General features: G+C 31.7%; 2 protein-coding genes and 1 pseudogene across 3 annotated transcripts; all 3 read right to left on the bottom strand.

Annotated features, from left to right (window-relative positions):
* Window positions 1-350: 350 nt before the first annotated feature.
* On the bottom strand, window positions 351-1207 carry LOC111317456 (transcription factor UPBEAT1-like). The gene has a single exon (XM_022919878.2). The coding sequence runs from the start codon at window positions 1118-1120 to the stop codon at window positions 710-712; it is 411 nt and encodes a 136-aa protein (XP_022775613.2). The 5' UTR covers window positions 1121-1207; the 3' UTR covers window positions 351-709.
* A 7516-nt stretch (window positions 1208-8723) lies between these two features.
* On the bottom strand, window positions 8724-12131 carry LOC111317936 (vignain-like; annotated as a pseudogene). Its single transcript, XR_016332579.1, has 4 exons — window positions 10005-12131; window positions 9535-9766; window positions 9322-9460; window positions 8724-9170 (listed from the first exon to the last, which is right to left on the bottom strand). The product of XR_016332579.1 is annotated as a vignain-like (transcript).
* A 141-nt stretch (window positions 12132-12272) lies between these two features.
* LOC111317935 (uncharacterized) lies at window positions 12273-13072 on the bottom strand. Its single transcript, XM_022920469.2, has 2 exons — window positions 12850-13072; window positions 12273-12581 (listed from the first exon to the last, which is right to left on the bottom strand). Exons 1-2 carry the CDS (start codon window positions 12952-12954, stop codon window positions 12495-12497), a joined length of 192 nt encoding a protein of 63 aa, XP_022776204.1. The 5' UTR covers window positions 12955-13072; the 3' UTR covers window positions 12273-12494.
* Between the last annotated feature and the right edge of the window lie 385 nt (window positions 13073-13457).

Below are 13457 nucleotides of genomic sequence, written 5' to 3'. Positions count from 1 at the left end.
TTTTTATCTTTCGAGAAAGTGAAGTATAGAAATGCAGACGTATAGTTTGATGTAATTTAAGTTAATTTTAATAAAATTCCAAAATTGAGTTATCCTTAATAAACTCTTATTTTTCATTGTTTACTGTTTGATACATATCACATTATTAACATTTATTGTATATATATATATATATTTATATTTGAGACTGCTAACATTTGTAATATATTTTTTAATATATTTAAGATTATTAATATTTGATCACTATCAATAAAATTAAGAGTTCAGCTCTTTACGAATAAAATACATGGACTGTTGGCAAAAACTTGCAAACTGTAAGAATGCATTTGTAGTACCCCTCTCACACTGTCTCCATATTTCTAGTTTCTGGTTTTCTCATGAGCAGGGCAATTGAGTTTGAATTTTCCCTTAACCTAAATATAAGGTACAACAAAATTAAGTTGGTTAGCAAAAGGTGAATAAATTTTGTTTTGTTTTAGTTATGTGGGGGAAGACACAAATGGATCAAATGGAAAATTCAGGTGTTCATTTCAAGGTCATTTTCACACAAATAGAACGACCAAAGCTACAGTTAAATCTTAAGGACATGAAGTCATGAATCCACATAACTGGGCTTGTAATAAAACAAACACCTATGGCTATGAAACAACATGAAAAAAAAAAAAAGAATATGATAATATATCAGCCTTTACAAATGAATATCATCTATTCACTCATCGGAACCTGTCAAAACCTTAACCATAATCTGCATGACTTTGACCCTCATTTGCAATGACAAAATATATTCAGCTGTCTCCCTGAAAAGCCCATCCAAGCTCATGGAGTCGTTGTTTGGAATTAGCTTCTTTAGGGTTTTAACCTTTTGTTCAATATGGTTCATGGGCCTTCTGGAACCTTCTGAATGTGCCCTCCTCTTCATCACAATACTTCTGGGCCTTCTGCACCTAACACGCCTTACTTTTTTCCTTGCGACTGATCTCTGCTTCTTTGCTTTCAACCTTCTCTTGGGCGGTGCTTCCAAAAGTTTGCTCCACAAGGAACCATTGGACTCGGACATTTCCTCATTGCCTTGGATACCATTCGAATCAAATGAAGGGAGGGGAAGTGGTGAAATTCCCATGATTCAAATCAATTCTTTGCGTCTCAAGAAACTTGGAAGCACACCTTTCAAACCTTTAATTTGTTGCCAAGACAAAGAACATGTACAACACAAACGGCAAGATTGACAGCTTTTATATGGTTTTTTTTTTTTTTTTGGGGGGGGGGGGGGGGTGATACTGGATTGATGGCCAATAAGGATAATTCAAATAATTTAATGACAGCAGAAAAGGGTGGGGACGGGTACAATTTCATGGAAGGCTTCCAAGGGAATATGATGAATGAATAGAAATAGCCAAGTGTACGTAAGGGGTGTTGCTTCTTGCTTTGGGCATGTTCTCCAACTAGATGCACATGCAACCACATGATTCCACACCACCACCCAACCCAGACCCCCCTCTAGACCACCACCTGTCATCACCCACAATACCATGAAAACACCCTGGATTATTCCTCCCCCACTTTCCAAATTCAATGCATAGATAACATAAATTGGGGTCCTTCATCTCCTCTATCCAGCTCAATCAACATTGGCATTCCACGTTTATAGAACTTCCAGCCTTCACGGCCGTCTCATGGTGGTTAGCCCATGTTTCGAGACAGGAAGCCTAAGAATAAACTATGAAGGAATTTATGCGCCAGAAGATTGTAGCTTGTCAGTATATGTGTAAACAAAAGTCAAGACATTTTAGATCCTGATGTTGGGATAAGGCGGTTTCTTCTGACATTCATGAAACTCATTTTCCATCTAAATGATGATTGTTTTCTTAAGGAATTAAGTATCTAAAGATCATGTTCGAACATGTTCTGATAAAAGAGTACACATGAAAACTTGATCACCAAGACGAATCTTAGGGACAAGGAAGCATGCATCTATCACCGCCGCCGATCCGATCTAGACGACATTCTCAACTTTCTTTGCCTTGGTTTCCACAAATACCTTCAGGAAAAACTATGCAAGCTAGCTAGCATAAATATTTTAAGTGGGGCCATTCATAATTTTATTTGCTTTTGAACATATATCATTAACCAATTGTCAGGTAATTGCAAATAAAAAAAAGAATGAAAAGGAAATGATTCTAAACATCCAGTTCCATTAAAGGTGTAAAATTGCATGGTTTTAAACATGCAATCCTGACTAAAATATATAGACTAAGGAAATTTTCATTTTCTAATGAAATTTCCAGCAATGCCACTCAATCTGATTTGGAAGGCATACATTGTAGCATGTTCTCTTCCTGCTGTTAGCCTATTATCCAAATGCCCATATATATATATATATTTACATAATTTAAATATATATATTTTCGGTATTACACATATTTTTAACTTTTGATTTTAATAAATCCAAAAATAAGATTAAACTATTTTTACTTATCTCTCTCATCCATTGGATCTATTAAAATTAAATATTAAAAAAATGTGTAAAACTAAAAATTTTTTGTATTGTATAAGTTGATCAATTTATTGTGAAACTTTATATATATATATATATACATATATATATATATATATGTATGTATGTATGTAAGAAGGATCTACTTACATGATGTAAAATTTTTTTTAGTTTTATATTTTTTTATCATTAATTTTAATAGATCTAGAGATGAGAAAGGCAAATAAACTACTAAATCTTAAAATAGCAAAAAATCCTAAGACTCTAAAAACCATCATTCAAAACTTTTTCATTTTACATTTTTTTTATCATTATTTTTTATAAATTCAAGAGATAAAAAGAGACAAATAAAAAAAATAGTTTAATTTTGTCTCTTAAATCTATTAAAATCAATGATTAAGTTGATCCTTCCTCTATATATATGCTTTTGTAATTTCCGCCTCCTCTATTTTAAATTTTAATTACAAAACAAACAATTGTTATGACAGCTTTGGCACATGGATGAATCCCTTGCCACATAATTGTAAATGCCATTGCCATTATTATTTGATTATCCATTAAATTTTACTAAAAAATGGAAGTGAATACATGTTATATTTGTAGTTGTGCAATGGCTCCGGTTATTAACTTATATTAGTTGTATTTAAGGCATGATTTATGGCTTGGTTTCCAATTCTCTCTCTCGATAGAAACCAAAGTTTCAAGGAAAACTGAATACTGTTAATTTTCGTTATTTGATATGGGACAAAACTTACATTAAGTTTTTAAGGTAAAATTTATGAATTTTTAAAAAAATAATTTAATAAAAATTTTAAACTAATAGATTAATATAATTCAATATAAACATGAGAATATGTAAAAAAATATTAAAAATATTATTTATAATTCAAATTTGATCAATACATATCTAATGGTAAAAATTTTGTTAATATTTTTATTAAAAATATTTATCTAAAAAATATATTTTATTTTTTTTCAAATTTTGTACACTTGATTTATGTATAAAAACTTTTCTATCTATCAATTTTTTTATTTTTATTTCTGTTTAATCATTTTTAATAAAAAAATTTCATGAATTTCATCTAAATATTTTCCTTTGATATGTTACATTTAACATCCATGAGCAATTAATTAGAAGATTTTTCATTTTTGATTATAATTGTGTAAATTTATGATTGAATTCTCAAACTTAGACAATTCTCTTACAACATGTTTAGACAACATATAGGGGTGTTTGGTTTGCGAAATTGTAGATTCTGAAAAAAAATGTGATCTCCGAAAAAATACGATACCTAAGATTTTTTTTTAATTTTCAGGATATCTCATGTTCAGATTCACTTTTTTGGTTAGGAGAATTTTCATATATTAAATCCTGAATAATTACTATAATCTCTTTGGCATATACGATAGTAACTTAAATAATTCAATTTTTAATTAAAGTAGATTATTCAAGATATTTTTAACAAAAAGCATCTTGAATAATCCAAAACCAAAAATTTCTTTGAATAATCCCTTACAAAAAATTTAATTGAGGTTATTCAAGGTATTTCTAACAAAAAAAACTTTTAATAATCTCCTCATAAAAATTTTTGAAGATTATGTTGGGAATATTGACTCAAATCCCATAAGAGATTTGTTTGAGATTTGTTAGAGATTTGTTTAGGATTTGTCAGATATTGCTTGATGGACAAGAAGACTTGTAAAAGAAGAATTCTAAGAGAAAGAGGATTCTTAATAGGTAAGTTTGACTTGTAAGAGAAGAATTCTAAAAGGAAAGGGATTCTTAATAGGCAAGTTTGACTTACAGGAGAAGAATTCTAAGAGGAGAGGGATTCTTAATGGGCAAGTTTGTATGGTTATAAATAGGTGAAGTCTCTACAGGGTTAGGTATGAGAAAAAGATGTAAGAGAGTTGTAGGGTTTTGTGGGATAGACACCCCATAGGAGTATTGGGGCTTTACATCTTATGGGTGTGTATGTTTGTTTGTGAGTGGACTAGAGGAGATTGAGAAGGTCCGCATAGTTATGATGTATGGGAACATATGGGTATGTGTTTGATTATGTTGAAAGAGTGCACAAGGGTTTGGGTTTGTGTTTGTTTGGGTAGAGAATACTTCATAGGACTAGAGGAGATTGAGAGTGTCTTATGAGTATTGATTATTGAGTGAGGTTGATGATTTGATGTAAGTTTGTAATTCTCTACAACTAGTGGATCTTGTTTCTCATCCGTGGATGTAGGTCAATTGGACCAAACCACGTCAAATTATTGTCTCTTGTGTGTTTGATTTATTATTTGATTTTGCTTCCGCTGATGTGATTAGATTGGAGGCTTTTAGCCCAACAAATGGTATCAGAGCTGTGGTGATCTCCAACAAGTGGTATCAGAGCTGAAGGTTCGAAATGTGAGAAGAGTTGAAGATTCAAGGTGTGGAAAGAGTCGAAGGTTCGAGACGTGAAAGAGTTGATAGTTCGAGATATAGAAAGAGCTTGGTTTGAGACATGGGAAGAAGTAAGGTTAGAGGAGCTCGATTCAAGAGAAGAGTTCGAGTTTAAGTTTTGAAGATTGGGGATTGATTTGTATGAAGCGTGAAGACACAAGAGAAGAAAAGATGATTGTGAGACTTCCATTACAGGTGGAGCCAAGAATGTCTAGCATTGAGACAGATGATTGATGGAATTTGAGTCAAGGTGGAGATTGTTGGGAATATTGACTCAAATCCCATAAGAGATTTGTTTGAGATTTGTTAGAGATTTGTTTGGGATTTGTCAGATATTGCTTGATGGACAAGAAGACTTGCAAAAGAAGAATTCTAAGAGAAAGAGGATTCTTAATAGGTAAGTTTGACTTGTAAGAGAAGAATTTTAAAAGGAAAGGGATTCTTAATAGGCAAGTTTGACTTACAGGAGAAGAATTCTAAGAGGAGAGGGATTCTTAATGGGCAAGTTTGTATGGTTATAAATAGGTGAAGTCTCTACAGGGTTAGGTATGAGAAAAAGATGTAAGAGAGTTGTAGGGTTTTGTGGGATAGACACCCCATAGGAGTATTGGGGCTTTACATCTTATGGGTGTGTATGTTTGTTTGTGAGTGGACTAGAGGAGATTGAGAAGGTCCGCATAGTTATGATGTATGGGAACATATGGGTATGTGTTTGGTTATGTTGAAAGAGTGCACAAGGGTTTGGGTTTGTGTTTGTTTGGGTAGAGAATACTTCATAGGACTAGAGGAGATTGAGAGTGTCTTATGAGTATTGATTATTGAGTGAGGTTGATGATTTGATGTAAGTTTGTAATTCTCTACAACTAATGGATCTTGTTTCTCATCCGTGGATGTAGGTCAATTGGACCGAACCACGTTAAATTGTTGTCTCTTGTGTGTTTGATTTATTATTTGATTTTGCTTCCGCTGATGTGATTGGATTGGAGGCTTTTAGCCGAACAGATTATTCAAGAGGTTTTTGGCTAGAAACGCTTCGAATAATCTCATTTAATTTTTTTGATAAAGGATTATTGAAGGTGTTTTTCATGTCAAATGTCATATATAAACCAAATTTTTTACCAGTAAAAATCTACAATTGACTTGCATTCATTTCAGACATGCTTTTCAAAATTGTAACAACTATTTTGTAATTTTTTTAGTCAAGTCCCCAGAATCTTAAAATATCACAGAGAGAAAATGAGTTTTTGATTTTGAGATTTTGGGTTCTACTGAGAATCTGTTAATTTTTTTCAAAATCATATTACCTTGAATCAAATGTTTGAATCAAATATCCAACAATAAGATTTCGGAAGAAAATATATAAATTTTCTTGAACCAAATACCTTTTAAGATTGTTAAAACATGTTTTTAGAAAGTGGAGGAAAAAACAAAAAGAAGACAATATGGGTTTTTTATAAATAAATTGTTATTATTTTCATTATTTGTAACGAATTAAAACATAAAATGCTTTTAAGTTTAAAAAAAAATCATAAAATGTTTTTTTTTCATTTATTTCTCATCCTTATAAAACATAAAATGCTTGAAATATGATATTTTTTTGTAGTTACACTAATGATTAAGTATTATATCTATATAATCAATTGAATAATTAATTATTATATCATAGTCAAATTATATTATTGAATAATAAATTAATAAATTATACGATATTTTGAAATAAAGAATATATATAAAAAATTATTAAATATATTGCTAATTAAATTTTTTAACTTTACAAATAAAATTAATAGGAAGATACTTAAATGATTCATGGATCAAAATAACTAAAATTGAAAATATTATTTTAATTTAAATTGATCATAAATTTAATTTTAATTCACTTATTATAAAATATATAAAATTTATACTAATGTAAGATGAAATATTCGCATGGGTATACCTCTAACTGATATTTAGGATTCGCAATATCCAGGAATGACAAGGAGGACCCAACAAGAGCACTTCCACGTGCAGAAAATGATCGCCCACACAAGCGAACCCAACAATATTGGTGGGCCCTGTTAGGCCTATGAAAGTAGACCACACAGGGCCCACCATTCATCTTCCATGGCCATGATGTGCTTCTCCCATGTTCTCCATGTGCTTTCAAAGCTTAGGCTTAGCTTAGGCTTACTTTAATTTTAATAGGGTTCAATTAACTTGTGTCAATAAATAATAATTAAATATAATTTAATATTATTTTAAAAGCATTCGCAAATTTATGTTTTGAGCATAATTCAATTTTTTTTTTATAAATAAAAAATATTCAAAAAAATATTTAATGCATTATTTTCATAAAATTTAAGAATATATAACATTTAGTAAAATTTTTTAGTATCAAATGAGTTTGTTTGATTTATGGATGGGACTTGTTAATATTTATAAAAACTTGCCCAAAACTTGGTTAGGTTAACTCATTAAAGTCCTATTCGCTATTTTAGAATATTATTAAAATATTTTAGAAATATTTCTACATTAATTAAATAATACTTCAGACCAAATTTGGACCTAAAAAATTATGTTCAAGGGCAGCCAAAATTGGACCGAACCCACGAAAATTACGTATGCGTAAAAATTGCCCACAAAAATATTTTTACATTAATTAAACAATACTTCAGGCGTAACATAGAAATGCTTTTACTTAGGATGAGACTTAATAATTTGTATATGTCATTTTTTTCATGTTTACGTAAAAAAAAATTTTTTGCCTTAAATTCGTGTTCATGCATAAAAAATGATATATATATATATATTTTAATTAAATTTATATATAATTTTTATTAAAATTTTAAATTATGTCATTTTTTGTATTGTTTTTATTTTATGTTATTTTATTATGTTTAAAATTATTAAATCTAGTTAAGATCATTAAAAATATTAATTTTATCTATACTCAATGAAAAACTTGACTTTTTATCCAAATAAAGATATAGATGAGTATTATATTATGTGTATGAAAATAAAAATGTATATGATTTTAAATTTTTATTAGGTATAGAGATGAAAATGAGTAATATGAAATCTACCTTGTACTCATATCTTATTTATATATTTATATATATTTAGTAAATAAATTTTTTATTAAATAATATAAATTATTATTTTAGATTAATTAAAATTAATATATTTTTATTAAAAAATTACTTAAATATCTAAGATAAATAAAAAAATAAAAAAAATTATTTTTTATTTTTTTTTAAAGTTAAAGATTTGAAGATTATTCATATTTATTAAATATCAATAAAAATAAGATTAAAGATAGAGATAAATTTAAAATATTTATTTAATATATATATATGAAAATAAATATAATATAAAAATTTAAGAATAAGAATGAAAAATATTCCCTACTGCATTACCTAAGGGTGATACAATGGCCAGGCTAGCACAATCCAATATTAAGTACGGAGCTGGGTCAAGTCCAAAATGGTAAAAAAAAAAAAAGGGCTGTGTTGGCGCAACCTATAAAGGCCAGTTCCTCTAATATCCGAATTTGCAGATAAAATAGTAGAAGCTGTCCATTTAGCTACTGAATTATTTTATCTCTTCGGTTTCATCAAATTATTACTTTCTATTTTTTTTTCCCCAATAACACATTTAGTATTTTGTGGCCAAACCTAAACACAAGTTCACAACATACTCTGTTATTGTACTACTTTGTATTAATAAACCGAAAGAAAAAAAAAAGTAAATCATGAGCAATTGTACTACTTGGTCTTATCAAATAAGGCTGTTTCAGGTTTAGCTATAAAGTTTGAAGCATCCAACAGGTTTTATTATCATTTCAAAGCATTTCAAAATAGCAACACATAGTATATAAATACAGCTTCTCGCAGAAACACCTAATTTGCGAGACATTTTATTCTGCTATCACAACACTTGCCTCACTTTAACCTCCAAACTCGACCAACAAAACGATCTACTGAAATTACAGTTCATCCTTGGCCTTGTGGCTGGGGGAAGCTTTTCTTATGTTATTAGAATGCAACTTCACAGGGTAAGAGGCTTCCAAAGTTAAACCACACAGCCCCTCTTCTGCATCAATGCCTCGTTGCATTCTTAAGTAATCCTTCTCTCCCCACTCACTGCCCCATGAGTTCTTCACTATCCAGTACTTTGTCCCATCCTGGGTTGCTCCATATCCTACCACTGCCACCCCATGGTTCAGCTCAGTGCCACAGTCTCCAGCGAACACCCCCTGCAACAAATTTTGTTGTTATGGGGATTGTAATAATTGCCTATTAGGCATTTTCAATGCATCGGCTTCTGCTTTTGCGTTTTCATTTTGCAGCCCTAATAGGTCACTAACCGCATGTTTTTATCAGTTTTATGGCTTGAAAATTTAATTACCCTGAGTAGAACTGGAAATCCTTGCCACCCGCATCTATAGCAATAGACACAAGTTGGTTTGCAACAGCTTTCATCAGAGCTTTTTCATCTTTTTCCGGCACCATTTCATAGCCATCAATGATCACCACATGACCATTCAACTGAAAAATCAGCGGGTAGCATATTCAAATCACCATATCTGCATAAAAACAGAATTAGGAGTTTCTTTTGTTACCTTGGATGAGTCACAGGACTCATCTTTGGCTTTGTAGGGGTAGTTATTCTCAGTTGTTAATCCATCACTTTGCTTGATGAACTCAAATGCTTGTTCCATCAATCCTCCGTCACAACCTTGGTTCTCCCCATCACAATCAACTAGCTCTTGCTCAGATAAATTCACAAGCTCTCCTGTCTTGATTTTGTTTATACCCTCCACTGCAACTACAGTTGAAAATGCCAGCAGCTACCTGTGACATCAACAATTTTTTAATACTTTGTTACTGCAATTTAGAAAGTTTGAATGATACTTTAATCGGTCAAGCTCAGAATTTAAAATTCTTGGAAGCTTCAAAGATATTCCTTATGGTGAAACTTGATAACATTTTTTTTACTGAATTTTAATAGTTGGGTTGATTTGGGAATTGGCTGTTGAATCTATTAATAGATGCTTGCTGGTAGAAAACTTCAAAAGATAAGAGTCCTTACCACATTTGCCTTGGTCCTTGATGCCAGTAACCGCTCCTTTCTTCCTCCAATCAATGGAGGGAGGAAGGCTGTCAGTTTTCTCATCAGTGAAATCAGTCATCCGCCTCGGACCTTGGAACATCCGGTAATGGCTAACCTTTGAGCTTCTTGTACTCATGAACTCATGGTTAGTCATATCTGCATACTCGTTCAGTTTCAACTTGTAAGGCTTATCCATCTGGTTCACCTTGTGGATATGTTTCAGATTTTCCTTAAACACATTGAAACGCTTTTGCTTCTCCTTCAGGTCACGCGAGACCGTATGGTGGCTCCTCCATCTCTCATACAAGTCCCACAGGCTTTCCTCTGAGGCCAAGTCGCTCTCATGGCACTCGAAACTCTCAGCCAGCCCAAAAACCAGAGCCAACAAAAATACAACCAAGATTAACTTCCGTATGTCCATTTCCAAGGGCTTCAATACCATAAATGCAGGTTTCGTAGGTGAAATCCTCAACACGAGAATCCAAGGAAAACAAAAAATATCAATGTATGATATTCGACTACAATCAAAGATTTAATTCCTTGATTGTCTAGCGATGCAAGCATGTCCTTTTATGCTGATAAAGGAAGGGTGTTGGCATCTTAAGTTTACAAGGGTTTTACCAGAAATTAAGGCAAAAAGGGTGTGCTCTTTTTGGAGAATACAACTTTGCGCCTAGTTTAAGAGGCGATTTGTTAGAGTTTGTGAGTACTTACCAAAGATCTACATGCTAACCCACGCTGCCTTTGTTTAACTTGTTCATAGGAGACAAAATGATTATGTATTTGAAGCTGCCAGAGGATATAGAACACGATTTCTTGCATGTCCCGGAGAAAGCAGTACTCAAAACTGCTGTCTTTTCTTCCAAAAATCTGATATTTGTACACGTTGCATATAAACATGGTACACATGTTGCATTTGGACAGTAAATAACTGCTATGTACGAAACATGTGTAAAATATCTCAGCCTCATTTCATTCGAGCCCAGCTAGCAAATTAAGCATATGCTTTTGGCAGGAAAAAAGAAAGAAAGGGTGAGAAGAGAGCCATTCGCACTGGCTAACTCCAACTGAGAGGCTTTCATTCGTATAACATACATCCACCTTGCAACGGCCAAAATATACACGCACAAGAGTGTGGGAGACATGCAGCAACAACTTACAGAAATCTGTTATTGTTCCTGGTATGAAATGCTTAAATAAAAAAATCGAATTTAGCAAGTCCTCGGCAGAGTCAGCACCATCATGCTATCAGTTTGTATTCATCATCATTGGCATAATATCTGTCCACTAAACTAAATATCCTTAGCAATCTCACTTCTGACCTTAGGGAAAGTTGTCTTTGTAAGGCAGACATACATGATAAAACCCACACTTGCACCCACATCATAACGGACAGAGGGGGCAAATGGCTATTATCAAATAGTGAGCTTAAAAGTTAGCCTTCAAATAGAATGAATCTGGCCTTCTCAGATACTTCATATTTGAATACAGATCAAATACATTTTATCGTGTCTAAACATGGTAATAAACCATCAGTCATTCATAATGAGCAGAGAGATAGTGTGTGGCCGAGGAGTTGACAGTAACCACATGTCAGGCAGACAATATGATTGTTATATCATAACAGGGCAGTATTGTTGAAGCCTTGATGGCAAATAGATATGATAATACTGAAGTATTAAGAAACCAAAGTATTTTGGTTCCCATCTGTGCGTGTGTGTGTGTGTGTGTGTGTATAATCATGCTACACTTGAGAGTATTTGGTGAGCCTTTGATACATATATTTCATAAAAAATGTACTCCATGTCAAATAAAGTAGTGTTTCCTTTATAGAATGTCTTAAATCTAAACATTCAAATGCTGCTTGGTTGAGGATGGAAAAGAACACGTAGCCAAAGAAAACAGCTTACGTAGTTTTAGGTAAGGACTAACAAATCATTTTAGAGAAGGAAGGTGGTGCACATCATCAATATCAACAAGGTATACATTTCTTTCCACAAATAATGTACTAGTACTACTATTATTTTTCTCTCCCTCCTATGGTTCTTTGATTTAATTATTTAGCCCTCATCTGAAAATTAAAGGCAAGCACTCAGATTCTCACTCTTTCAACAAGAGAGATTAGCAGTCAAAATCTAAAAGAACTAACAAAAAAATGCGTCCAATAATCGACATAATGCAATTCATAAATTCCAAACATTTGTCTTCATCATGACAAATGAAAATGAGAAAGAAGCACACATAACATAAACAGAAAATTCCGTCAATTTCAAATAGATGGAGATAGGGTTTTATAAAGCAGAAGGAAACAACAATTCGTCCATGACATGATAGCACGGGTTTATCCAGCTAATCAAAGCCAATATTATGGTTTTCGACCATGATTCCATGAAGTCTAAATTAAAACAAAGTCCATGAAAAAAAAAAAAAAGAGACAGCAGCAACAAGAAAAGGACTTGAACGCAGAATTTACGCAAGACGATCATTCTGTTTGGCTTGCTGAAGCAGCTCTTCCCTCATTCTCCTGATCTCCGCTTCTCTCTCCAATCTCTCTTTCTGCAAATAAAATAATTATTCAAAAAATTATAATCAATAATCTAGGGTTTCATAACTTTTAATCTATTTGCAACTAACAAAATTGAAAGCATTTATCTAAGAATTCAAATGGAAAAAACAATGGGCATATTTCGATGACCTAATTCGGATTTAAAACTAGAATTGAAATAAGTAAAATAAGGGGAAATAACCAAAAAAAAAAAAGAAAAAGTGAGAGAGAGAGAGAGAGAGAGAGAGAGAGAGAGAGAGAGAGAGGGGTTTCGTGGACCTTCTCGTCTTGGTGGAGGGCGATCCAGACGTGGACTTTATCCATGGTTTGCCAGAAAACAAAGGCGCCCAGTGTCATTGCGAAGTAAGTGGCCACTTTCACCATTTTTCTCTTTTCTTCTTCTCCGACTTTGAGGTTGCAGAGTCGAGATTCTAGTCTCAGCCGCTTGATTGATAAAAGGGGCTCTTTATATGCAATACAAAAATTTCTCTTTACAACTCAATTTTTTTTTCCAAAAGTACTTTCATAATAACTATCAATTTTAACATTTAATAAATAATTAAAATACCTTCAACAACTTATACACTTTAAAACCATTTTTGTATATCTCAAAAATAAATTTTGGCGAATTAAATCATATTCTCAACAATCCATTTAAAAAAAAAAATGATTCTTAAAAATTTATTTTTAAAAAAAATAATATAATTTACAAATACCGATTTTTGAAAATTATATTACATTCTCAAAAATAAATTTTTAAAAATCATTTTGTATTCTCAAAAATTTATTTTTTAAAATACATAAAATTTTATTTAAATATATATTTAATTATAAACTCTCGATAATATTTAATTTTAATTTAAATAAAATTAATACATTTAATCTTT

This window comes from Durio zibethinus, chromosome 2, assembly GCF_047325235.1.
Source record: "Durio zibethinus cultivar Kanyao isolate XHJ-2024 chromosome 2, ASM4732523v1, whole genome shotgun sequence".
In the NCBI taxonomy this organism is placed as follows: Eukaryota; Viridiplantae; Streptophyta; class Magnoliopsida; order Malvales; family Malvaceae; genus Durio; species Durio zibethinus.
This window is presented reverse-complemented; position numbering and strand designations above follow the sequence as displayed.

Bases quoted from the DNA above. Each gene is read 5' to 3' on its own strand.
- LOC111317456 (XM_022919878.2), bottom strand. From the start codon at position 1,120: ATGGGAATTTCACCACTTCCCCTCCCTTCATTTGATTCGAATGGTATC.
- LOC111317935 (XM_022920469.2), bottom strand. From the start codon at position 12,954: ATGGTGAAAGTGGCCACTTACTTCGCAATGACACTGGGCGCCTTTGTT. The intron at 12,582-12,849 runs GTCCACGAAACC...TTTTATTTGCAG, and splicing joins CCCTCCACCAAGACGAGAAG to AAAGAGAGATTGGAGAGAGA.